Source organism: Chiloscyllium punctatum, chromosome 17 (genome assembly GCF_047496795.1).
Source record: "Chiloscyllium punctatum isolate Juve2018m chromosome 17, sChiPun1.3, whole genome shotgun sequence".
Classification (NCBI taxonomy): Eukaryota; Metazoa; Chordata; class Chondrichthyes; order Orectolobiformes; family Hemiscylliidae; genus Chiloscyllium; species Chiloscyllium punctatum.
In genome coordinates this window covers 66,888,538-66,915,843 of record NC_092755.1, presented here as the reverse complement: position 1 = coordinate 66,915,843, position 27,306 = coordinate 66,888,538, and the positions used below count along the sequence as shown (strand labels likewise).

Sequence of the window (27,306 nt, the reverse complement as noted above, 5' to 3'; positions counted from 1 at the left end):
ACTAGGTGACATCATTGGTGCATCTTTGATAAAGTGTTGGTGGTGTGTCCCACCTGGTATTTAAGTGTCTGTTTTTTGATACTTCCGGTTCGATATCTGAGTGATTTGTATATAGAGTCCAATTCAATGTGTTTATTGATTGAATTCCATTTGGAGTGACAGACCAAAAGGAATTCTTTCAAGTGTCTTTTCAGATACCAAACAATAACAGAAACCATCCCAGCACCCACAAACAAAGCTGCATTAAAACACTATTTAAATGGGCAAGGACACTGCAGCAACCCAGAATTCCAGAAAGTGGAACAAGAACGCTTATTCGAGAAATTTAAATGAATCGGGCACCTTAAGAGCACTATCCTCAAACAAACCTAAAGAACAAAACAGTATGTGACAGGACATAATAGTGACTATACCATACAAAGAAAGATCAGAAATGACTACCCAAATACTCAGACCCCCTGGCATCTTAGTGGCCCACAAACCAGAAAACATGTTCCACCAGCTTCTCACAAACATTAAAGACCCGACACCCACATCCAAAAGGACGAACGTTATCTATACAATACCCTGCAAAGACTGTGAAAAACACTAGTTAGGACAATAGGAAGAAAAACTGACTACAGAGGAACCTCTATTATCCAAGTATCAATTATCCAAATATCGGAAAATCCAAAAGTGATCAAGGTCTCAATAGAAATATTATGTCAAAGAGCTGTTTCAACCCTGATCGCATCTTTTGTTTACAGGTACAGTGATTGAAACGAACTCAACTCACTGAAATGCTGCCAAGAACAACCCTGGACAGTCCAGACATCATCTCTAAATGACTGACATCCCACCATCTCCAAAGCAGATGAACTAATGGCACAGATCATAGGAATGATTATGATGTGGTAGGCATCACAGAGACTTGGTTACAGGGGGTCAGGACTCCAAGGATTTTCAATTTATCGAAAAGACAGGGAGGTCGGCAGAGGGGGTGGGGTTGCCTTGTTAGTTAAGAACAAAATTAAATCTATGGCACTGAATGACATAGCGTCAGATGATGTGGAGTCTGTGTGGATGGAATTGAGGAACCACAAAGGCAAAAAAACCATAATTGGAGTTGTGTACAGACCTCCTAACAGTGGTCAGGACCAGGGACGCAACATATACCGGGAAATAGAGAAGGCATGTCAGAAAGGCAAGGTCACAGTGATCATGGGAGACTTCAATATGCAGGTGGACTGGGTAAATAATGGTGCCAGTGGATCCAAAGAAAGGGAATTCATGGAATGCTTACAGGATGGCTTTTTGGAATGCTTACAGGATGGCTTTTTGGAACAGCTTGTCATGGAGCCCACAAGGGAGCAGGCTATTCTGGACCTAGTGCTTTGCAATGAACCAGACTTTATAAAAGATCTTAAAGTAAGGGAACCCTTAGGAAGCAGCGATCATAATATGGTAGAGTTTAGTCTGGAGTTTGAAAGAGAGAAGGCAAAATCGGATGTAATGGTGTTACAGTTAAATAAAGGTAATTATGAGGGCATGAGAGAGGAACTGACAAAAATAGACTGGAAGCAGAGCCTAGCGGGGAAGACAGTAGAGCAAAAATGGCAGGAGTTTGTGGGTATAATTGAGGACACTGTACAGAGGTTCATCCCCAAGAAAAGAAAGATTATCCAGGGAGGGATTAGACAGCCATGGCTGACAAAGGAAGTCAGAAAATGTATTAAAGAAAAAGAGAGATCCTGTAAAGTGGCCAAGAGCACTGGGAAATCAGAAGATTGGGAAGGCTACAAAAACAAGCAGAGGATAACAAAGAGAGTAATAAGAAAGGAGAGGATCAAATATGAAGGTTGGCTAGCCAGTAATATTAGAAATGATGGTAAAAGTTTCTTTCAATACATAAGAAACAAACGACAGGCAAAAGTAGACATTGGGCCACTTCCAATTGGAAGCCTAGTGATGGGAGATAAAGGAAATAGCAGGAGAACTCAATAAGTACTTTGCATCAGTTTTCACAGTGGAAGACATGAGCAATATCCCAACAATTAAAGGGAGTCAGGGGGCTGAGTTGAGTATGGTTCCCATTACAAAAGAGATAGTGCTAGAAAAGCTAAAAGGTCTTAAAATTGATAAATCTCCTGGCCCCGATGGGATACATCCTAGAGTTCTGAGAGGTGGTTGAGGAACTAGCGGAGGCATTGGTTGAGATCTTTCAAGAGTCACTGGAATCAGGGAAAGTCCCGGATGATTGGAAGTCCACTGTTGTAACCCCCTTGTTCAAGAAAGGATCAAGACAAAAGATGGAAAATTATAGGCCAATTAGCCTAACCTCGGTTGTTGGTAAAATTGTAGAATCCATCATTAAGGATGAGGTTTCTAAATTCTTAGAAGAGCAGAGTCAGATTAGAACAAGTCAACATGGATTTAGTAAGGGGAGGTCATGCCTGACAAACCTGTTAGTATTCTTTGAAGAGGTGACAAGTAGGTTAGACCAGGGAAACCCAATGGATGTGGTCTATCTAGACTTCCAAAAGGCCTTTGATAAGGTGCCACACGGGAGGCTGCTGAGCAAGGTGAGGACCCATGGTGTCCGAGGTGAGCTACTGGGATGGATTGAGGATTGGCTGTCTGACAGAAGGCAGAGTGTTGGGATAAAAGGTTCTTTTTTGGTATGGCAGCCGGTGACGAGCGGTGTGCCGCAGGGTTCAGTTGGGGCCACAGCTGTTCGCATTATATATTAATGATCTGGATGAAGGACTGGGGGCATTCTAGCGAAGTTTGCAGACGAAGTTAGGTAGACAGGCAGGTAGTACTGAGGAAGTGGGGAGGCTGCAGAAGGATCTAGACAGTTTGGAAAAGTGGTCCAGGAAATGGCTGATGGAATTCAACGTGAACAAATGCGAAGTCTTGCACTTTGGCAAAAAGAATAAAAAGCACAGACTACTTTCTAAACGGTGAGAAAATTCATAAAGCCAAAGTACAAAGGGATCTGGGAGTGCTAGTCGAGGATTCTCTAAAGGTCAACATGCAGGTTGAGTCAGTGATTAAGAAAGCGAATGCAATGTTGTCACTTATCTGAAGAGGGTTGGAATATAAAAGCACCGTTGTGCTACTGAGACTTTGTAAAGCTCTGGTTAGGCCCCATGTGGAGTACTGTGTCCAGTTTTGGTCCCCACGCCTCAGGAAGGACATACTGGCACTGGAACATGTCCAGCGGAGATTCACACGGATGATCCCTGGAATGGTTGGTCTAACATATGAGGAACGGCTGAGGATCCTGGGATTGTATTCATTGGAGTTTAGAAGATTAAGGGGAGACTTAATAGAGACGTACAAGATAATACATGGCTTGGAAAGGGTGGACGCTAGGAAATTGTTTCCGTTAGGTGAGGAGACTAGGACCCGTGGACACAGCCTTAGAATTAGAGGAGGTAAATTCAGAACAGAAATGCGGAGATATTTCTTCAGCCAGAGAGTGGTGGGCCTGTGGAATTCATTGCCGCAGAGTGCAGTGGAGGCTGGGACTCTAAATGTCTTCAAGGCAGAGATTGATAAATTCTTGATGTCACAAGGAATTAAGGGCTATGGGGAGAATGCGGGTAAGTGGAGTTGAAATGCCCATCAGCCATGATTGAATGGCGGAGTGGACTCGATGGGCCGAATGGCCTTACTTCCACTCCTATGTCTTATGGTCTTATGGAGTTGGGGGCAGGCGGGGCAGGGTGGGAACAGATGGGATTGGGGTAGGGTGAGGGCTCGCGTGCAGTGTGCTGCTGCTGCCTCGTCTCCTGAACAGGGAGAAAACTCCGAGCCAAAGGAAATCAATTAACCAAATAACCAATTTTCCAAACGAAATAGTGCCCGCCCATCTCGTTTGGATAAATCGAGATTCCCCTGTATATGAGTACACAATCATCATCAATTTGCCACTGCCAGACTCGACCAGTACTCTTTCATTTCCAACCACACAGGCAATGAAGGACACAAATTCAAATGGGACAACGTAACTATCATGGCATAGGCAAAACAGATATACAAGAGAACTCCTTCAAGCTTGGCACTCCAACGGGAACTCAGTCAATGTCAATAAACATATTGAACTGGACCCCATTGACAAACCACTCATACAGAACTAAAAGTATCAAACAACGGGCACACAAATGCCAGGCGGGACAGACCACCAACACTTTATCAAAGACACACTGACAATGTCACCTAACAAGGCGACAAAATGCCTGCAGAAAGACACACCAGCTCAGCGAATGAATGTATGACCTCATCAACAAATCTTTTCAAAAACTTTAGAATAATAGATTATTTTACTGCTAAACAGTAACTGTCCCAATACAGTAACATCCCATAAACACAAGGTAAAGTCAAAAAAAGGTCATCTTGTATGCAATCCTATCACTAAGAAAAAGATAAGTGCAGCCCTCAGAGAGACAGTGTAGCAGCTGGGAGAAATTCACTGCCTTCCAACCCTGCTGAGACCCTAACAACAACTTCTGAAAGCTAACTAAAAATCCTTGATCTGCGAGAGCTTGACCACACCCCACTGAGACTACTTCTATTGTACCAACTTAAAACAAAAACCAAGGCCTCACAAGTTATCTTCTCATTGACTGCAGAGTACCTGTCCTCTGATTTCTCTCTAAAAGAAACCATGGCAAAACACACATCTTCAAGCCACAACACTGTCACATGAGTTAGCTACACAAGAATTCTAACCTCAAGCAGTCTTGTTAACTTTAAATTAACCTTGAGCACTAAGTGCAATCTTGATCCTGTATTAAATGGAACCTTTAGGATGAAATCCTGTGATTCATTTAGACCTTGTGAAGATTTGATGATCAATTAGCTATTGAATACTTAATCTGTCAGATCATTTATCTCTATTCTGCCTTTTTAAAAACTGGCAAACTATTGTGCAACATTTCCTAGTTGGTGGGGTGGATTTGTTTAATTGCTAACATAATCTAACCTGGTTAAGTGATGAAGATCGGGGCAGGTAATCATCTTAGCATTTTATAATCTGAAATATGGTAATAAATCTTCAGTCATCCTTATAAGGAGGACGAAGGTCTAAAGTGATTGACTCTTCTTTAAATAATTTTCCTTGCAGTGTATATATGTTTGCCAGCACCTTTTTTTTAAAAATGTCCAAAACAGCACAAAATCTCCCAAGTGAAGAGTCACATTCTCTCCATGTCTGCGTGGGTTTCCACCGGGTGCTCTGGTTTCCTCCCACAGTCCAAAAATGTGCAGGTTAGGTGAACTGGCCATGCTAAATTGCCCATAGTGTTAGGTGAAGGGGTAAATGTAGGGGAGTGGGTCTGGGTGGGTTGCTCTTCGGAGGGTCGGTGTGGACTTGTTGGGTCGAAGGGCCTGTTTCCACACTGTGATCTAATCTAATCTCATCTAAAGTCAACAAAATGTATTTGCTTGAAATGGGTCTCTCAAGTTAAGCTGCCGGAGAAATAGTTCACCATGACAGATTATGCTTAACAGTTTAAGTACAGTCTCTTTGAATCCTTTTTCTTGTGCACCTATGGCCACATTAAACCGCCCTAAAAACCAAAATATGACATTAGCTCTGCAAACTGCCTTTGACGAGCAATTTAACCAGATATTTCAGATCTCTATAATAGGCTACATCAAATTAAACTCAGATCAACTTCAAAACTACTGCAAGTGACACAATATATAACAACCTGAAATCGATTTACCTCCTGACAGATATTTGCAGCAAGTTCTTCAATGAGATACTGACCTGAAATTGTGCATTTCTTCACCGACAACTCAATGCTTTTAATTTTTTTTTTAAGTAAAATGCTCTTGAAATTTTATTTGCATGAATCCTCAAAAACAAACAGAAAATGTTGCTTTCAATTTGTTATAAAATGAGGATATGTTGCTCTTAAGTAAACAAGTAACTAGAAATAATCCCAAATTTCCATCCTTTGGTTTGAGGGGTTTTCAAATAACAATATTTATCTTCACTAAATTGACTAGCCTGAAAGACAATGGAGTTCCAAGCATAATGTTTTATTCACTGCTTTATAAGCATATCGTTTATTCAACATTAATCAAGATAAAAATACACACGCTGGTTCTTAAAGTTGTTTCTCATCTATGTATTGTGGTGAAGGCTGAAATGAGAAAGTGTACTTCTATTTTAGTTTCACATTATAGGGGGAGAACTGCCAAGGAAACTAACAAATATAGACTGCTAGCCAAATAGCTCTCTGAAAGGTACCTGTCCATAAGAAATTTGTGCAGCAGATTGAAGCCGACCTTAAAATCTACAAAGGAGAATCAACAAAGCTGAATGGTTTTGAAACGTGTTTTTTTTTGTAAATCTTGATCAGGTTTTTTTTAAAAACTTGGACCAGTATTGTTGAGTGGGAGATAAAAGATAGGTTTAAGAGAAAGGAATTCTAAATGGTGGTTCTAATATTCTCTGTAAAGAATAAAACTGTTCATGTTTACTTAAAATAGTGAAATATAGGATAGTTCTTTGCCTGTGTATCAGGTTTAAATTAGCAGAAGGGTTTACCCAGTGTTGTAAAATCTGTTTCTGCATTCATATTCTATTCTTCATTCCTTTGTCAATTAATTGGTTGTGTTTTGCTGTATTCTAGAAATTTCCCAATTGTCATATTTTTCACTATTTCCAGCCATCTTAGCAGCCTTTTCTTTTGGCTAACCAACAATTTGTTTTTGAGTTTTTTCTATTTTTGTGTAAGCCAGGTAATAGTTCTTTTAAGACTGTCCATTGTGTATATACAGTCATGCCTTTTGATGTATTCTTCCAATCCAACTAGTGCCTCATACTTTCATAATTGTGCTAACGCAAATTTAATCCTCTTGCTCTACCGCACTCTCAAATGTCATGTAAAATTGTTAAATTCCACCATAGCATCATCACTTATCCCAACAATGTTCTTTATAACAGGTTATTAATTAATCCTTAATGACAGAATACTCAATCCAAAATAGTCTGTCTTCTAAAATTCCATATAAAATGTTGGTTCAGTCTCAATTAGAGTATTACGCTCAGATCTTAACTTAGAGTTAGAAAAGATATGCAAGAATTGTTCCAAGGATGTGTAACTTTCACTATGGAGCAGCTGGAGCAGTTTTCCTTGAAGGGTAAATCAAATGTAGATTTGATGGTGGTGATCAAAAAGGAGGGGGGTCTGGTCAAAATAGATAGGAGAACAACTGTTCCCTTTGTTTGAAAGATCGAGAAACCAGTGAACACTGATTCAAGATGACTGAGAAAAGAAGCAATGGCGACATTAGGAAAAAGTTGAGAGTATAATGAAGGTAGATTTAATCATGGCTTTCAAAGAGTGCTACATAATTTCCTGAAGCAAAAATTCATAACTATGAGAAAAGAAGTGGAGGAAAGTGAATAGATAAACTGTACTGGCACTAAAACATTTTGCAATATATTTTAATGACTTGAACAAAGTAACAAAAACGTACTGTAGCCAGGTTTGCAGATGACATAAAAAGTGCAAGTGGGCTAAAAATTGGCAAATAAAGTTTTATGTTGGAAAGCATGAAGTTGTTCATTTTCAAAGACAGAACAATTTAAATGGAGAAAAGTTGGAGCATAAAGCAACTTGGGAGTACTTGTGCACAAAACACAGAAAGCTAGTACACAGATGCAGCAGTAATCAAGGAGGTTAGTGGAATGCTGCCCCTTATATCGAGGAGGATTAGAGTAGGCAAGACTTACTACAACTGTATAGGGTGCTAGTGAGACCACATCTGGCATACTGTCAGCAGTTTGATCCCCTTATTTAAACAAAGATATAATTTCATTGATGGCATTTCAGAGAAGATTTGCTAGGATTATCCATGATGTGGAGGGATTGTCTTATAAGCAAAGACTAAAGCATGTGGAACTCTACTCACTGGGGTTTAGAACAATGAGAGGTGATCTCATTGAAAAGTAAAGGATTCTTAAAGGGCTTCACAGGGTAAATGCTGAAAGGATGTTTGCCCTCACGACAGAGTCTAGGACGAGAGGGATAGTCTTGGAATAAAGGGGAACCAACTTAAGACTAAGACGAGAGGAATTTCTACTCTCAGAGGGGATGACAGTACTAATCCCTGTAGAATCCCACTGTTTACAGGCTGTCAACCAGAAAAAGAACCCTTATCCCTCCTTGCTATTTCCTGCCCATACATCAATTTTCTAAGAAACACCAAGATACTACCTCCTAAAATCATTGGCGTTCATGACTTAATATTTTATTAGGTACTTGGTCAAATACCTTCTGGAAGTCCACATACAAGACATCTACTGGTTCTCTTCAATCTACTCTAGTTGAAACCTCTGACTATATTAGACACAATTTATTTTTCATGAAGCTATGTTAACTCTACTTGATAAGATTATGATCTTCCAAATGTGACGCTATTACTACGTTTATAATGAATTCAACATTTTTTTCCAAAAGAGATGTTAGGCTAATCAGCAGATAGTTACCTGCTTTTTGCCTCCCTTTCTGAATGGGGCGTCACATTGTCAGTTTTCTAATGCTCCGGCACCTCTCCAGAATGCGAGAATTTTTGGAAAATTACAACAATGTAATTACTAAGTATTGATTTGAAAGGCCTCCTTCTGTACCACAACTATTTAGAATTCAATGACTATACACATCACACACGTCTATGGATTTACAATGAAGGGTGAGTTTTAATCCGAAGACGATATTCAGCAGGTGAGAAGAGGAAAGGGCAGCTACCAGCAGCTGAAAGTTGGACAGCCTTTGATTTACAGGTAAGTGTCAGAGTGCTTTGGCAGATTCTCACAGAGGAAAAGGGACTCTGTCACTTTCCCACAAACGAGCAATCATTCATTTAATTAACTAGTTTGAAGACATGGAAGTTATCCAGGTGATAAGATGATTGCTAAATCCACATGGAAACATATTTGGCAAAGATTATATTGAAAAATACTGTACCTTTGCATCTTGCTTTGTAACAAAGTCTACAAATCCAAAGCCCCTATGTGCACCAGTTCCGCCCATTTTTTTAGGCAGTCGCACAGTCTTTATTTCTCCGAACGTACTGAAACAGGAAGAAAAGTTTTGAAAGATTCATTAACAATCCATCAAAATCATACAATATCCAAACGTTCAGAGACAATATTTATGTTTTTGAATTTTACGTAATGAAATAGTCAACTTCTCTTTCCACTTTCTAAAATACAAATCATTACTGGCTGGCAAGGCAGAAATTCATATATTAGTGGGGCAAAAGTTAGTCTCAAAATTAAAGAGAGATTTAGGTGTCGATAACATCAACAAATATTTACCAACATTACTGCTTGTATATGACACCATTAACTTGTACTGAGTTGGCCAACCGGCTTAGTTTTCAGCTCACTTACCATAATGCTGAAACAAGCTATTGAAACAAAAAATTGGCAAAAGTGCCAAGAGCACTATAAATGTAACTGCAAACCACTAAATTACAAAATCATAGTCATTTTTATTTATTTATTTGAGGGATGTGGGCGTTGCTAGCTTGCCAACATTTATTATCCATCCCTAGTTGCCCTTGAGAAAGTGATGGTGAGCTCAGATTATGTCCTGATGCTAATACATACGATGTTGTGAAGCAAACTCTTAAAAATCGAATGCTTAGGTCTCTTATAGATACTACTGACAGAATTGAGTTGGAGTAAACATTTACATCACAGCTAAATCTAGATCTGGTGGTTGAGTTTTCATGATGCCCAAGTACGCCCAAGCTAAATAAATCTACAATAATAATGAGCCTATCTTAAATTACACTATTATCTGACATTGAACTTAGAAAGATTTGTATTTCCTTTCTATTGAATCTATCAATTCCAATGAAAAGTACTGCTCAGAAATTATCTGAAAATCATTTGAGGTACTGTATTTCCTTACTAACAAAATAATGTACTTTCGAACAAAATGAGGTGAAGTTAAACATATACCACTACTTAAAAGTGGAATGCCGAATGGATCTATTGTATTGGTCCACAAAGATTCAGAGTTCTCTCAACGCTTCACCAAACATTTTGCAAGAGAACTAAATGCCTGCAAAATGCAATATTCTTTCAAAAACAATACATGATACGGGTTTCAGGACCTTAAAACTTCAACAAACAAAAAATTTAGTTTGTATGGCTGGTTTTTAATAGAAGATTTTCCCAGAGGTATTATACTTGTTGAGTCAATAAAGATTACATATAATGCACTCCTTTATCGTAGTCCAGTCCAAACCTAACACTTGTATGGTTACATAGAAAAGAAATCCCAATGCAATGATCCAGGTAACTAAAGAAAACACACATTATTTTTGTCTATGTTAATAGACAAACCAGTTAAAAGAGCATGGATTGGATATTTTTACATCAAATTAAGTCCCAACAAAAACACCGTCAGCTCCAGAAGGAAAAAATAACCATTGAGAGAAGTCTTGGGACCACTATTTCTTTTCTATGTTAAAAAATCTACTCATATCTTTAAAAGAAAATTAAATACAATTTTTATAATCTTCATAAAAGGAGAAAGCAACAATCATAGCTTGAAAACAAAATTAAGCGCAGCATTTGCTGATTTTATATCAATTAGAACCAGAAATTTTAGTTTTCAATAAGAAAAGAACACGAGAAATACTTATACATTAATAAGTGACAATAGATTTATTTAACTACACTCTTTTTGACTGACTGGCTGACTTGTAATCGCAAGAAATACTGCCATGGTCATGTACAATGCATCTGATTTTTAATTACATCGAATTATTTTCTAACTCACTATCCAAAAATAAATATGTTCTGTATATTAGACTAAATGAAATGTGAACCTAGAATCTGCAGTAATGAATACTTTATTAAGCAGAGAGGCTGCAACCATATACTAAACATATTCACCCAGCATGATCAAGCATTTAACTCCAGCATTTCATGAAACACTACAGTGTACAAATTTGCGATTATGAAAACGACAAATGAATCTGCACGTTCCTTTTCAAAATTCTGCCTATGTAATATTCAAGAAGGAAAACCAGAGTTAAGCAGAAATGTTATGCATACGCTGTGAAGCATATCATGACTGTTCAGGGTGCTGGCACAATCATTCAAAAATAAGCTGAATGTCCCTAACTGTGCAACATCTGTGTAATGACAGGACCGATTTATTAGATCTAATAGAAGATACGAGAAGGGTGGCTGAAGCAGAGGTTAAAGGAGATACCAAAACAGCTGCAAAACAGATGCAAACACAGTAAATCCACTTTGTTCCGCACCCTTTTCATGACCTTTAATACGAAAATTCAAATGTTAGGTTTCAAGAGAATGAAATGCCATTATGAAACTGGCACTGCTAGACTGAAAGAACGAAGCATTAGTCATGTAGTTTTAAGAAAAATCCACAATCAGCCACAGAGGTCACAAGTGTAAGGACAGATATATTTCAAAATCTGATACAAAAAAAAGTATTAGTTTGGCACTTTTGACACCTAGATATAAATTTTAATATTCATCTTGTTACATCAAAATATGGTAAATTTTTATTATTAAATTGGTTCTAAATTCACAATAAGTCAGAATATGTTGCATTAACAAGTGCACTTAATTTTAAGGAATATAAATACTTTCCTTTCTGCAAACATTTTGCAATTATTTTTCAGAAATCCTTTTGAGTGTATATGGTACAACAGCCACTTAACTGTAGTTTAAAAGCATAATGTAAACTCAAGGATTATTCATAATGATTCTTAGCAGGAGAGAAAGTAGAGAAACATTTTTAGAATAATTTATTTTAATAGATAAGTTAAAAGAAACATTTGAACGTGGCATTATTTTGAACACAATCAATTACCAGCCTTTGGATTCCTTTGAGGTATAACCTCCTCACAATTCCAGTTAGCACATTTATTACAGCTTTTAATAAAACAAAACATTTGGTTATTGGGCTATTTTATACCATGAATATCTTGCTTATGTCTTTCACATCTTAAAAAGCCTTAATTCTATCACTTGCGGGTAATTGAAGAGATTGAACATGTTAGTTATGCCAAAACATCTACAAGGATTGTGATATCTATTCAGAACATCATACAAAGGCCTCAGCTTTTAAAATGCCATGTGTAACTTCTGTAAATATTGTAAACCATTTGCCATTACCTTATTGTCAACTGCAAAGTTTCTACTTACAGCATGTGAAGCACACCAACTACTACACACCATCTCCAGCATTTAGTGATTCTCTTGGTTTAGTTAACTGGGCATTTCACGCATGGAGCTACACAAGAATTAATCTGGATGATATTGACTGATCTATGTGCACACAATCAATGCAGAAGTACACGTGAAAATTTCATTAATTCTTTGCCACGCGCTATCAGTATGAGAGTAACTCTGAACATTTCACAATAACACTGATAAACGTCACATTAGCAAAACATTAAAGAAATCAGAACTATTGATCACAAAATTTCAGTAGTACCTATTATATATTTGATTCATACAGGGTGGGTTAGCATAGTTAGTAATGGCAATGACTAACAGATTTTAAATGGTACTTTTTGAAACCTTAAGGGAAAAAAAGTTCCAGTCAGACTTAAGAACTAACACACTGCAGGCGATGCAACACCTTCCCTTCTCATTTCCCATGATCTATGAAACTCTACATTCAGAGACAGCAACAGTTTCATTTGTACTTATTTCAAGTTTTATACTGTGTTTGCTGCTCACAAATGTAGTCCTCTTTATGGGAGGGAAATCAAATGCAAATTTGATGACTGTTAGCAAAACATCTCCACTTAACCTGGAAGCTTAACCCAGAGTTTTGGTCACTTAGTAACTTAGCTCTCCATTCCACTTAGACCTCCTATATGGTTCGAATGAAGCTCAAAGAACAGCATCTCATCTTTTGATCAGACACTTCAGTCTTCTGAACTAAATAATGAGTTCAACAATTTTAGATTATAACCACAGCTCCCATTTCTTCCAACAGTAGCTTTGGTTATAATTCTGCATTTCTCATTTACACTTTTTCCAGACATACCATTTGTTATACCATTTCTAATTGGAGTGAAGATGGGTGAGAGGCAACTTGATAGCAACGTACAAGAGGATGATAAGCATAGAGATAGTGAATAGTCAGAGACTTTTTCCCAGGGCAGAAATGGCTATCATTAGGGGACATAACTTTAAGGTGATTGGAGCAAGGTTTAAGGGAGATGTCAAAAGTTGGTTCTTTACACAGAGTGGTGGGTATGTGGAATGCATTGCCAGCAGTGGTAGTAGAGTCAGAAACATTTGGGACATTTAAGGGACTCTTGGATAGGCATATGGATAATAGTAAAGTGAAGGATATTCGATTAGTTAGTTAGTTTGATCTTAGAGTAGGATAAAAGGTTGGCACAACATCAAGGGCCAAAGCGTCTGTAGTGTACTGCACTGTTCTGTGTTCTATTACCTCATCAGTCCACTACCATCATCTTTTACCTTGCACTATCCTTTGGTCATTTAATCTATCCTGCTTTCCACTCTATCACAGAATTCCCTTTTCACCTTCCTAAATTCTCTGCTTTTCTTATCTCTGCACATCCTTCACACATGTTGCATTTCTAACGTTTTCCAGTTCTGATGAATGGTCAACAACCCAAACGTAACGGTTTTCCTATCCACAACTACTAGTTGTCCTGCTAAGCACGTCCAGCACTTTATGTTTTTATTTCAGACTTCCATCATCTGCTTTTGTATGGATACATACAAATTGTCCAATCATATTAGGCTACGTCATCAGCTAGTCAGTGCAAGCAATACTGTGAACAATACCTGATGAGACTCCTCCTCATCCTTTGAAAGTAACTTCCATGGAATAATTTTATCGATTACTACTCGCGTGAAACGTCTATCAGGTTTTATTGCAGTTCTACTACAAAAATATTAGTGTCTACATCAAAATTTGTTTTGTTTGACTATATACATACTATTCCATCTGAATATGAAAGGTAACAATTTGAACAATGTGTGCAAGCTTTCAAATTGCAATTATTTTTTAGTCAATAATTCTTCAGACTAGAAGAGTTCACCCAAAGCTCCACGGTGTTGTTGCCTCAACAGATTCCAAGTAATCGGCTATTCTTCAAAGTGCATGTCTCAGACTGATCCCCTGATTACACTTATTCCCAATCACAAGGAGTAGGGAATGTACAAAACAGCAACAGTGAATTTTCCAAAGTTACATTCTAAACATAATTTGTTATGCAAATGGCTGTTGTTTGCTCATCCTACTTCTTCAAGCCACAAAATTGTGAAATGGTACTGATGCCATATGGAATTTCCGATGAGTCCTACACAGAGACAGGCACTCAATTGTAGGCGGGCTTCTTGTTATTTCATGTGCGACCATGAAATACTTCAGTTTGTGAGTTGAAGAATCCAATACTGATATTGTTTCTGTACACTCCCATTATTGGTTATAAAATTCTAAACTATTACCTTTTTGGTTCTTATACATCAAGACAGAGAAGACAGAAAGTTAGTCACATATTTTGGAGAAAAGAGGCTCTCTTTTCTCTGCTAAGCTTACATTCTTTAGTGTCAGTCAAAGAAGATACTAAAGTCTCCGAAGTGGTCTTAACTCAAGAGCTAAACGTTAGCTGTTGCCACCAAAATATGCTGCAAAAATCGCATGATTCGTCTGTGTCAAAGAAAGAAAACATTATTATGAGTTCCAACTGGAAAGACAGGTTTCAACTTTTTTTGCCAAACCGATGCAAGTTGGCCATGCAGGATTAAAAAACAAATCCTGTTCCTTTACGAATTTCTTCATTTCTTTATGAAATGGCGGCACTGCTGGCTGGGTCAGTACTTAATGCTCATCCCTAACAGCCCTTGAGAAGGTGGTGGCAAGCTGCTTTCTTGAATTGCTGAAGAGCATTCGATTTATGTAGTTCTATAATGTTGTTAAGGGAGGAATTCCAGTGACACTGAAGGAACAATTTATTTCCAAGTCAGGATAGCACATGGTAGTGTTCTCAAGCACCTGCTGCTCTCATCCTTCTAGATAGCAGCAATCAGAGGTTTGGAAAAAGTGCTAAGGAGCCCTGGTGAATTTCTGGTGTGCATCTTGTATGATACACACTGCTGCGGATGCGTTGCCAATCAAACAGGCTGTTTGGTCTTGAATGGTATCAAGCTTTTCAAGTGTTGTTTGAGCTGCACTCATCCAAGCAGGGAGTATCACACTTCTGACTTGTGTCTTTTACATGGTGGACAGGCTTTGGGGAATTGGGAGGTGACTTACTCACTGTAGAATTCTTAGTCTCCAACCTGCTCTTGCAGCCACAGTATTTACATGACTAGCCCAGTTCAGTTTCTTGTAAATGGTAACTCCAGGATGTTGATGGTGTGAGGTTAATTTGTGGTGATGCCATTAAACATCAAGGGGTGATGGTAAGATTCTTTTTTACTGGAGGTGGTCATTACCTAGCAATAATGTGGCATGAATGTTACTATCCAGGTCTTGCTCCATTTGGACATGCATCGCTTCAGGATCTGATGAGTCTTGAATGGTGTTCAATGTTGTGCAATTATTAACAACATTCCCACTTCAACCTTTACGATGGAGATAAGGTCATGGATGAAGCAGCATAAGATAATTGGGCCTGAGACACTATCCTGAGGAACTTCTGCAGGGATATCCTGGAGCTGAGATGACTTAGCTCCAACAACACAACTATCTTCCATTGTTTCATTTACATCTCAATAAATTAGCTCTCTAGGTTTCTGAGCAACATGTGAACTGTGTAATTTAGCAAGTTATTGCCAAAGGGGAAAGGGAAAACAGATGGCATGGATGCAAATTATGTTACATAAAATATGAAGAGGAAGTCATATGCTATCTCACAGGTAGTGCTTTGGGGCATTATAAACAGAAAAGTTTAAAAACAAAGCCAGGTACATTTCTCCTTAGTTTCTATATTGCTCACTATAGGATGCAAACAATAGCTAGGGAACACAACTGTCAGGCCAATGTCTAAACTTTTGTGTTCGAATGATTTAATGAAATTTGATTTACATTCACCTGGATTGGTTTTATTTCATAACTCTACGTCTTTATCTGTTTTCATTTTACAGCCTACATTTCTTCAATGTGCAAAGAAACAAAATGAATTATTTCCAACTTCAATTGTTATCCACTGTTTCACTCAAACTGCATATAATGAATACATAACAAAGCAGTTCTGTTAACAATTTTTTAAAAAATGACTAATGATAAACCATACATTAGCTAGACTCCACCTTCGTCGGTATTTCTGAAAAGCTAAGAATTGAACTGATGAGCTGATGAACAGGTGGTTTTTAAGTTGCCACAAACAAACAATACTTTAAATACAATCTAATCTATAAAATTAGGTGCAGGAATAGGTCACTGGATAAGATTATAGCTGACCAGATTGTGGCCTCAACTTTACTTTCCTGTCAAGTCCTAATACTCTAATTCCCTTGTCACTCAAGAATCTATTCTATCTCAGCCTTAAAAATATTCAATGTAAGGAAAAGTCCGAAAACATCAAAAACTATCAGTCACCGAGCAACATAGGAGGAGGTCAGGATAGTGAACCAAAACGTGACGAAACAAATAGATTTTGAATATTTTGAAATGCAGTGCATAAGCGCAGCTGCAAAGAGAAATGTAAAAAAATTAGGAATACAAAAGGGGGAGTTGAGAGTTGACAGAGCAATCTGAATAAAAATGAGGCATTTGGGGTGGCACGGTGGCTGTGGTTACTGCTGCCTCACAGTACCAGCGACCCAGGTTTGATTTTAGCCTTGGCAGGGTGTCTGTGGAGTTTGTACATTCTCCCCATGTCTGCGAGAGCTTCCTCCAGTTGCTCTGGTTTCTGCTCACAGTCCAAAAGATGTGTAGGTTAGGTGGATGGGCCATACTAAATTGCCCATATGGTCTTCAGTGGGTCAGTATGGACTCAATGTGCTGAATGGCATGCTTCCATACTGCAGGGATTCTACAATTACTGGATGGTGAAGAAATGTACGTTATTTAGCATATACTTGATGTATGCATTGATTTTGCTGCGAGTTATGAAACAACGTAGTAGAGCATTTGATGTGCACTATTTCAGAGCCGGTGGAAGATATGAGACTAACCAGGATAGGACTAGAATAGTCAAGGCTAGAGGTAACAAAAGCATGGACGTAAGTTTCAGCAACTGATTGGCTGGGAAACAAAATGTCACTTGAGATGTACGTAAACAGCTAGAGGGGGTTTGTGGCTATAAACTCAGATCGGGGTTAAAAAGGTCAACCATAGTGGATTTCAAGGAGAAACTCAAGGGTAAGACTCCAGCTTACAGCAGCATGTATTAGATACAGAAGATCAGATCTTCACTGTTATTCCAACATACACATTCTCACTCCACATGACTTACACTTACTGTCAAACAATAATTCTTAATTTTCCTGCATGAACAATCTACCGGACACGTGGAAAACCTCATGTGGTTTCACATTCTAACTAAATTGTTACATCATATTTATACAAAAAAACTGAAATGATGCCCTCCAACTTTACTCTTTACATACTGTGCACAAATGATTGATCAATTTATATTTTTAAAATCATCAATTGTTGATAGACCTCATTAATATTTCCATGTTATGTTCAAATAAGTAGAATTACATCTTATTGGGATTGCACCAAGAGGAAAATATTCATCTTTTGAGAAACAAAAACAGCTTTTTCGGAATTCAATATAATTACAAGAAAACAAAATTAAAATGGATGATTTATCTACTAGACTGAATTTTAGTTATGGAATATAACTGGTACAAATTTGTTGAAATAAATTTGAGTAGATCTCAAACTCTTAAAAATAAAAATTGCTGGTGAAACTTAGTAGGTCTGCCAATATCAGAGGGAAGAAAGCAGAGTTAGCATGAAGTTTTACTTTTACATTACCTAAGAGTGAAGTTCTTAAATTACTAATTCAACAGCCTGAATTAAACAAAGAATATTCCACATATCCACGAGAGACAGGCATAACTGGAATCCACGCTGGCACCTACATCCAAATCTCTGACTTTGAAAAGTTGACTTTTCCTTATTCCATTTCTACTTGGGCCACCACCCACAACTCTTTCTGGAATATATCAATTATATCATTGGTGCTAGTTTCTGCTTTCATCCAGTTCTGTTTATCAGGAAACAGAAACTGAAAACAAAACTTTGGCCAATGGTTATTCTTGAAGGAAAAAAGATAAAGTACGGAACATTATAAAGCCTCTTGCCTTTGATGTTCTGGCACACGTCGTCAAGTCACTGATCAAGCATGATTATCTCTGGAGTTTTGGCAGATAAGAGCCTGAGGAAATACACTGAAGTTCCTGCAATCATAGGACATGATCAGATGGGCAAGTGGGCCGAGTGGCAGATGGAGTTTGATTTAGATAAATGTGAGATGCTGCATTTTCGTAGGCCAGGGCTTATACAGTTAATAGTAAGGTCCTGAGGAGTATTGATAAACAGAGATCTTGGGGAGCAGGTTCATAGTTCCTTGAAAGTGGAGTCGCAGGTAGACAGGTGAAGGTGGTGTTCATTGGTCAGTGCAATGGGTATAGGAGTTAAGAGGTCATGTTGCAGCCGTACAGGACATTGGTTGGACCACTTTTGGAATACTGCGCTCAATTCTGGTCTCCCTGGTATAGGAAAGGTGTTGTGAAATTTGAAAGGGTTCAGAAAAGATTTACAAGAATATTGCCAGGGTTGGAGGGCTTGAGATAGATGGAGAGGCTGAATAGGCAGGAGCTATTTTCCCTGGAGTATCAGAGGCTGAGGGGTGACATTATAGAGGTTCATAAAATCATGAGGGGTATGGTTAGGGTGTACAGCCAAGGTCTTTTCCCCAGGGTAGAGGAATCCAAAACTAGAGGGCACAGGTTTAAGATTAGAGGGGAAAGATTTAAAAGGAACATAAGGTGCAACTTTTTCACGCAGAGGGTAGTGCATGCAAGGAATGAGCTGTCGAGGAAGTGGTGGAGGTGGGTACAATTACCACACCTAAAAAGCATCTGGATGGGTACATGAATAGAAAGGATTTAGATGCATATAGGCCACAAGCTGGCAAATGGGACCAGTTCAGTTTAGGATAGCTGCTTGTTACAGAGTCTGTTTCCTTACTGTATAACTCTGACTGAGAAATGACGCTTTTTTTTAAAACACAGGTTCCATTCATAGTCATTTTAGATTTTTTAAAAATATTCACCTTTCACTCAAATATGCATTAATCCCTAGTTGAATAAAAGTGTGTGGCCTGCCCTTATGCCAATGCAATTCAACCTTGACAAGTTGATGAACAATAGCAGTCAAATATTGAATAAACCATTGAATTTACTTACACAATACAGAGAAACAAAATCTTTCTTGGTCTTCCCCAGCTGAAACCAGAACTTGCTGTGTAGGTGTGAGTCCTCTTGCTTTATCAATGGACCACCTTGGTTTCAGGTTTTCTAACACTTTTAATCTGTTATGAAACTGCTCAGACCCAAACTAATTACAAATAACTTTTGCGCAAAATCTTAAAAGGTAGTAATCATGGACCTTCATTTAAGCAGCCTTAAATCAGGATTTCAGACAAACTTTTTTAAAAACTCATTTCCTTTCTCATAGTCTACGCTTACTGTGGTACAAAATGAATGAAGTAGAAAACTGACCTGGATTAAATTTGAAATATAATCCTACTGTGCCCTCTGGTGAATAAAACAAGGAAGTACCTTATTTTGCACTGTATTTCTCTTTCACCTAGTCAATTTTTGTGTTGGGAGTGGATTGCATATTTCCATGGACCTGTCAGCATAGTGAGTCCAATTTTCTTAATTCACTGTGCCTTTCCTTCACTAGGAATGCTCATTGCATTCCCAGGACTCCACTCTTCATAACAGTGTACAGATGGTTTTCAGACACAAATTTGGAGTGGCACAGTGGTTAGCACTGCTGCCTCACAGTGCCAGGGAGCCTGGTTCAATTCCATCCTCAGGCGACTGTCTGTGTAGAGCTTGCACATTCTCCCAGTTTCTGCATGGGTTTGCTCCAGGTGCTCTGGTTTCCTCCCACAGTCCAAAGATATGCAGGCTGGGTGGGACATGCAGGGTTACAGGAATAGGGTTGGGAGGGTGGGTCTGGGTAGGATATTTTTTGGAGGGTTGGTGTGAACTTGATGGGCCAAATAGCCTGCTTTCACACTGGAAGGATTCTAGGATTCTTAAATGCCAGATGGACAACATTCAATACTAACAGGCTTTGATTTCCTCTCTCAGAATTATCTTCTTCAAGGTCATCATTCAATGCAAATATAAAAACTTCAGCTTTTCTCCACAACCAGTTATCGCTCAATATTATTCTTTCTTGACCTCTTACAGCCTTTGCCTTCAAAACTGAAAGTGACCATCTGCCTCCCTAACCCAGCAACTTGAATATCTCACCCCACCCCAGCAAGTTAAAACATCCAAAGCTCATTTCAACTCCTCAGATTTCCTGGCCCTGAACTGTCACAGTTGAGGAAAAATAAAAATAAGAAACTCTGGAAATATGCAGCATGTCAGGCACTTGTGAAGAGACAAAAAACAAGAGTCAAAATTTCAGACTGATGGCTTAATGAAAGGTCATCAACTTGAAACTCTAAACTGTTTTCCTCTCTCAACAGATGTTACCTGATCTGCTGAGTATTTCTAGCATTTTCTATTTTTATTTGCGATTTCCCACATCTGCAGAACTTGACTTTTGTAATACATTATTAGCTTCTCCCCTAAACCCAAACGTCCCCACTTCAAATGTGCTTTATCCATGGGACTTACACAAACCCTCCAAATTACTGTCTTGACCTGAACTTCACTCAGTTAGCCAGTCTTCTAGAAATTTTTAAGTGATTAGATTAGATTCCCTACAGTGTGGAAACAGGCCCTTCGACCCAACAAGTCCACACTGACCCTCCAAAGAGTAACCCACCCATTTCCCTCTGACTAATGCACCTAACTCTATGGGCAATTTAGCACGGCCAATTCACCTGACTTGCACATCTTTGGACTATGGGAGGAAACCAGAGCACCCAGAGGAAACCCACGCAGACACGGGGAGAACGTGCAAACTCCACACAGACAGTTGCCCAAGGCTGGAATCGAACCTGGGACCCGGCTGCTGTGAGGCAGCAGTGCTAACCACTGAGCTGCTGTACATGTTTCAAACTACAAAATCTCCTCACCTCCACTTTCAAACCCTGGTCTCTTTCATCCTCTTTTTGTCTGTGTCACTTTACAGCCTTTCCTCTAATATTGGCAGTGCCTTTCTCATCGCAATTCAATTCTCTTCTGATCCTCTAATCGTGCCTCAGCTGTAAAATACTATAATCAGTCTTGACCACATGCACAAAAACACTGGAAATCACAAGAGTCTGGACAAATACAGTGCTTGGCTGCGTTTGTTCACTCATGCACATCTGATTTTGCAGTGTCTCTACTGTTTCCATGAAATTACTTTACTTTCAATTTATGGATGGACAGAAAAAGAAAAATCTGAGAAACACTTCAGAAATCAACTTGAGCTATTTTTGGAATTCAGATTGTGCACTAATGTAGTAACTGGGAAAAAAATACAAGTGTACAACAATGGAAACATCAAGTTAGGTGAGTTAATTTCATAAAAAACGATCTAAATACTATTCACACAATGGTTTCTACATTAACCTATATTACACCACTTACACAGGTATTCCAGGTTTTTGAGTTGTGTTGAGTTATGGAAGGCATTGTATAAATAAAAATTCTCACTTTCTTGTTACAATATTGAAAGTAAGAAAAATACTAACAAGACGGGTATAAAGCTCATGTTATCCAATTGAGCACAGATAATGCCTTAGGAAATTAATAATGGTGGATGGTAATGGGAGCAGAAAAGGCTTACCTGAAAAGCTCACGGATTTCCTTCACTTTTGTCTGGAAAGGAATATTGCGAATCAGGATTTTGGAGACTGTTTGTTTCCTTGTTTTCTGGAATTTTCTAGTTGGATTCACAGAGCTGCATACAAAAATCATTTTGTTACGTCCAAGCTTTAGAAGCATTAGGAACATCACAATGTAGAAAACTAGGGTAAACCCAAGAACAGTAAAACCAGTTTGGAAGACATTTTGATTGCGATGTTAGTGCTACAGTGCAAGAACAAAGCTTCCCATTCAAAGAGATGTCAGTGTTAACTCATAAGTACCTCCCTTAGTAATCTAATGACATGGCAAAATCAGAATGAAAGTCAGACTTGTGGGGATTTTTTTAATGTAGAAGATGTAACAAGGCCTCACCTACTTTTCAATGATTTTTCAGGGCAGTTAATTCCTAATGTGAATGTTGTTCTCAAATTAAATGTGGAGGAGAAAAATATCACGTACATGTTTTGCAATTTCATGTTTTCTGGAATTTCCTCAACAGCTAAGTACAAAGAGGTGGAAACCCAGCTAATGTTGAATTTGGTGATTACTTTCGAAGTGCAAGTCCTCAGAGTGCTCATTTATACCCAAGTAGTTTGGTGCTTGCTGTCCTGCATAGAGATATTCCATCAATTAGGAAAGCTATTGTCAGTTACACAAGTGCAAACTGTGATTTTAAAACAATTGTGTTTGTAAAATGATTTCTGTATTATTTGCATACTCACACAACAATTTCAGTTAACAGCTTTCTCTAATAGTTAATACTGGCTGTACAGTAGGTACACTGAAATTACTGGTTTCATAACACTGCATATTTTGCAGTGGAACTCTGGTACAAAGTTATCCAATTCAACATTAAGTGCACTGTGTAAAATCACCTCAAACAGGTGTTATATGAGCTACTGTACAGCACAAACTGGTGTAAAGTTAAGTTTTATTGGCATTAAAATTTAACTAAAACTTTGTTAAACTGAGTCTTGTACATAATTACCTATATTTTAATTGCGCTTTAGAAAAAAACTTGTCTCCAAAAGTGAAAAGAATCCTTTCAAGTAGCATTACGTTGTGAAAGTAGTCTAGATTTTCTTGAAAACCCACATCATTGTACTATCGCATACCATTACTGTCATAGATTTTGCCAGAAATTATGACTTATACCATGACCACTCCATAAACACTCAAGACCTTTGTGCTGCTCCGTTGAAGTTCATTCTCATACACAAATTTTCATTAAATCAATGGCTCTTGCTAATTTCCTGAATTAAAGCTTCTTTTATTGCTCCTGTCACTTGGACTTGTAAACAATGGTGCTTGTGGGCTCCTGACTGTGCTTCATTAGATCCCACTTCACTTTAGGTAACATCATAGACCAATGAAATAAATATCCATAATTTCTAATTTAGTACTTGAAACTTGCATTTATACACTTGTCAGACATTTCAAATATATTCTTATTGTAAAGTGCAGGCTTGCAATACATAACCTTCCACAATGCAGAAGTACATGACTACTTCCGAAACAAGTCCCAACAAAATTAAGAGATTGATTCTTAACCCTCTGCATTTACTCTCTCCATTCTTCATTTTGTACAATTTTGGAAATCAACTCTCCCACCAAAATTCATATTGTAATGCATTGAATGGTATGCTGAAAACGTAAAGCTCTTTTTCAAATTTAGCAGATGTCTTAAACTCAAGTGCACTCAGTTTATGTTACGTAACCATAGCTGCTTAGAAGCAAAAACACCAAATTTCTTGCTTAAAACTCAAAGTGCTTGGACAACAGGTATGTCATCAAATGCTTGATATTTGGCTTAGGGTTCAAAATAAGTAGATACATTCAATTCATTTAATAGAACAATGTTAAATAATGCCAAAATACTTGCATTGTAGCTCTGTCTGATATCTTCAACTCTAGTTGATGACCATCCACCATACAATGCTAAATTTCCAGAAAAGAAAAGTCCAAGTAAATGCCATAAGCATATAGACAAGTAAGTCATATTTAATCACTTGAGAACTGCAATAAGAATTTTAAACAAAACCTTTAAATATTGCAGAGTATAATATCCAGATAAAACAAGGAAACAGCGACAGTTTTACAACTTTAATATATTTGCCAGAAACACCATTAAGTTTTACAGAACCATGAACTAATTTACTGCATACTTGCAGTCAAGCTCTGATGAGTATACTAGTTCAGAGTCTCCTCACTACACAATATGTTACCAGATAGTTAAAACTAGCCTTCTTACATGTATGATTTGTTTCAGTGTCAGACTGCATAAGCTGACAAGTTAAACATGAATTATGCTGGAAGCTGAGAATACTGAGTCACTGGCAGTCTAACAAAAGAGGCAAGAAGTTTGAAAATAATCTTCCACCTGAAAAAATAAATTTTTGGCGGTGTGAATGAAAACTACAGGATTCAACATTAATAGCGGCAATAAGAAAGCTGTTGGTTATTTAGCTCCCTTCTTGAAAACAATGCTGATCCCAATTAAGACAGTAGGCAGTTGGAGAAAGTAAGCAATTGCAGTAATAATGCCCAATATGCTGGATCTACATTAGTGTATTTTTCTGTTCTCCCCTGAAAATTTGTAAATTCTGATGAGAAATACTTTTCTCTTCTGCACAATCATGGCATTTATCTTGTTTGAAATATTCTTTCCAAGAACAAGGACTTTCAAACATTCTTGGAACCTAAATATCTTAAATTTTACTTTATAAAAACTGTAAAGAATCATAATTTGCTACCATTGTATACCAGAAGTACAGGAATGAAAATAAAATTCAGTGTCACATTGACAGTAAAAGATCATAAGATGTAAAAGCAGAAGTAGGCCATGTGACTCATTGAAACTACTCTGCCAATTAATAAAATCATGACCAATCTGATAAATCTCAACATTGCCTTCCTGATTTTTCCCCATAACCTTTGTTCCCTCACTGATTAAAAGTGTGTCGATCTTGAGAATGCTTAATGACGCGATCCCAACAGCCTGCTAAAGGTAAAATATTCCTCAGATTCACTGGACTCCAAGAGAAGAAACTCCCAATTTCTCTGAAATGAGTGACCCCTCACACTGAGACAATATCCTCTGGTCCTAGATTTTCCCACAAGGAGAAACAACCTCTCCATATTTCTCGTCAAATCTCTGAGAATCTTACATGGTTCAATATGGTCATATTTCATTCTCCCAAACATCATCGATTGCAGACCCAACCTAATCTTTCTCTCCTCAAAATAAAAATTCCCTCTGTGGTAGCAGGAAGAGTCAATACAGAAATTGAGAGTGAAATAGAGATGTCACAATGCTTAAGACACCAACAAGGGGATGGGAGAACTGAAGAATCCATATTAAAATTGAATCATTTAACATTGAAGCAAGACTGGCTACAGCAAATCAAACAGGAAAAAAGATAATCACCCGATCACACAAACAGACAATTATGATCGGAATACATACAAATACCAGGACCCATCTTAATCTAGCGAAGGGCTATAGTGATAGGCAGGTCGGGAGAAAAACCTTCTACAACACAAAGGGAAGAGACAGCCCATTAATACTGTAGAATCAAAGAATAATTTAATCCTGGGGACGAGATTATTGCCCTGTCTGGGCAGGGTGAGCTGCTGCCTGAAACACAAAGGATGCTACTATTGTAGAATATACATCATCAGTGCTCCATTAGCACTGACTACATTTTAAAAGAACTTCACTCGGTTCACTGGTGACTATAGACACCCTGAGATCCTGAAAGGCACGATATAAATGTTAACATTTCATCTACAAAATTTCAATGCAATAATCAATCATATTTGAAAAGATTTTATTGCAACTATACAAAATATTGCAAAGTTAAAAGCATAGAAAAGTTAAAGTTCCCAATATAACCATTGCTTCTTTAGAACGTCACAAATTAAGTTTGTTTTTTTCCCTCACAAATGTACCATTCTTATCTCGCTTGTGGAGAAGTCTTAAAATCCTGCCAATTATAATTTGCAAATATGTTTTGTATTCCAGGCATGTGTGTTATATTTTAGTTACTAATTTACCATTTGCTATTATACAATGAATTGCAATCCAACATAATTATTTTCACCAACCTGGACCTTGACTATTTTACCATTACATGTGAATTACTCGATATCAACATATCACAGCTTGACACAGATTTGTTTACAAATGGCAATAAAGCCAACATTATCTTACAGGTTGAAATTACGGGTATATTACTTTAAAACAGAATTTTAAAATCCTAACAATTCACTACTCTAACAAAACTAAGTTCAATATACATTCTCTACAACTTGATTTACATAAATAGAAAAGATACCTGAAAGACATAAGTAATTCAAAAGTATGATTACCTGCAGCAGTTTTAGTGCTTTGTTAGTAGACTCAGATTTTGCATATTCCACAAAACCATATCCCATGGATAAAAGAGAACCTTCAAAATAAAAATAAAAATCAGAAATTCAAATGTTACCAAACAATTCAAGAGGGCTATTCACAGTCAGAGGTTTGGATTCTGTAAGTGTGTAATCATTGCAAATTTGCCTTGAGGAATGTACCCCTACAGTTTAGTTGCCATACTGCAAAATTACTTTCTTTTTCCCCTCACTACAAATAACCTGAGCTTTCTACTCTATCGGTCCTCCTCTATTGCAATCCACGTTTCCTGGATTAGAATTTACTGATGATATCCTTGTGAAATTTTGTAAGGCTTGCTGAATTTTATCTGAAACCTAAACCTCACTAAATGCACTTCTCTGTGCATGCAAGGCATTCAAGAACACAGGTAAAATGGAACTAACTGTAAGACCACCATAAGAAATAGGAATAGGAGTATGACATTTGGCCCCTCAAGTCTGCTCTGTATTCACTAGGATCATGGCGTATCTCATACATCCGATTTCCAGCTTTTCCCCCAAAACCATTGATTCCCATACTCGTCAAGTATCTATCTATCTCAACCTTAAATAGACACAAAGACTTTGCCCCCAACAACTCTGTGATAAAGAGTTCCACAGAGACACAACACTGAGAAAAGGAATTTCACCTCATTTCAGTCTTAAATTAGCAAACGTTTGTTCAGAGAGTCTCCCTCAGGTCCGAGATTCACCGATGAGTGGAAACATCTTCATAGCATTTACTCTGTCAAGTCCCTAAAGATTCCGAGAATGTGTCAACGAGATCACCTCTCATTCTTCTAAAATGAGTACTGCCAACCTGTTTATAACGTTTGATCATAAAGCAAATCCTCCATACCAGGGATCATCCTACTGCATCTTCTATGAACTGCCTCCAATGA

The 27,306-nt window shown here is 37.8% G+C and overlaps 1 protein-coding gene across 3 annotated transcripts in view; it reads right to left on the bottom strand.

Annotated features, from left to right (window-relative positions):
* Positions 1-27,306, bottom strand: part of rbm19 (RNA binding motif protein 19) — a 246,526-nt gene that overhangs the window by 138,252 nt on the left and 80,968 nt on the right. For all 3 annotated transcript variants that reach the window (XM_072587340.1, XM_072587341.1, XM_072587342.1), the window contains exons 19-22: positions 26,363-26,442; positions 23,874-23,929; positions 21,972-22,085; positions 8,970-9,075 (exon numbers count right to left, since the gene is read on the bottom strand). In XM_072587340.1, the coding sequence (XP_072443441.1) occupies positions 8,970-9,075; positions 21,972-22,085; positions 23,874-23,929; positions 26,363-26,442 (356 nt within the window). The remainder of the gene's footprint in view (positions 1-8,969; positions 9,076-21,971; positions 22,086-23,873; positions 23,930-26,362; positions 26,443-27,306) is intronic.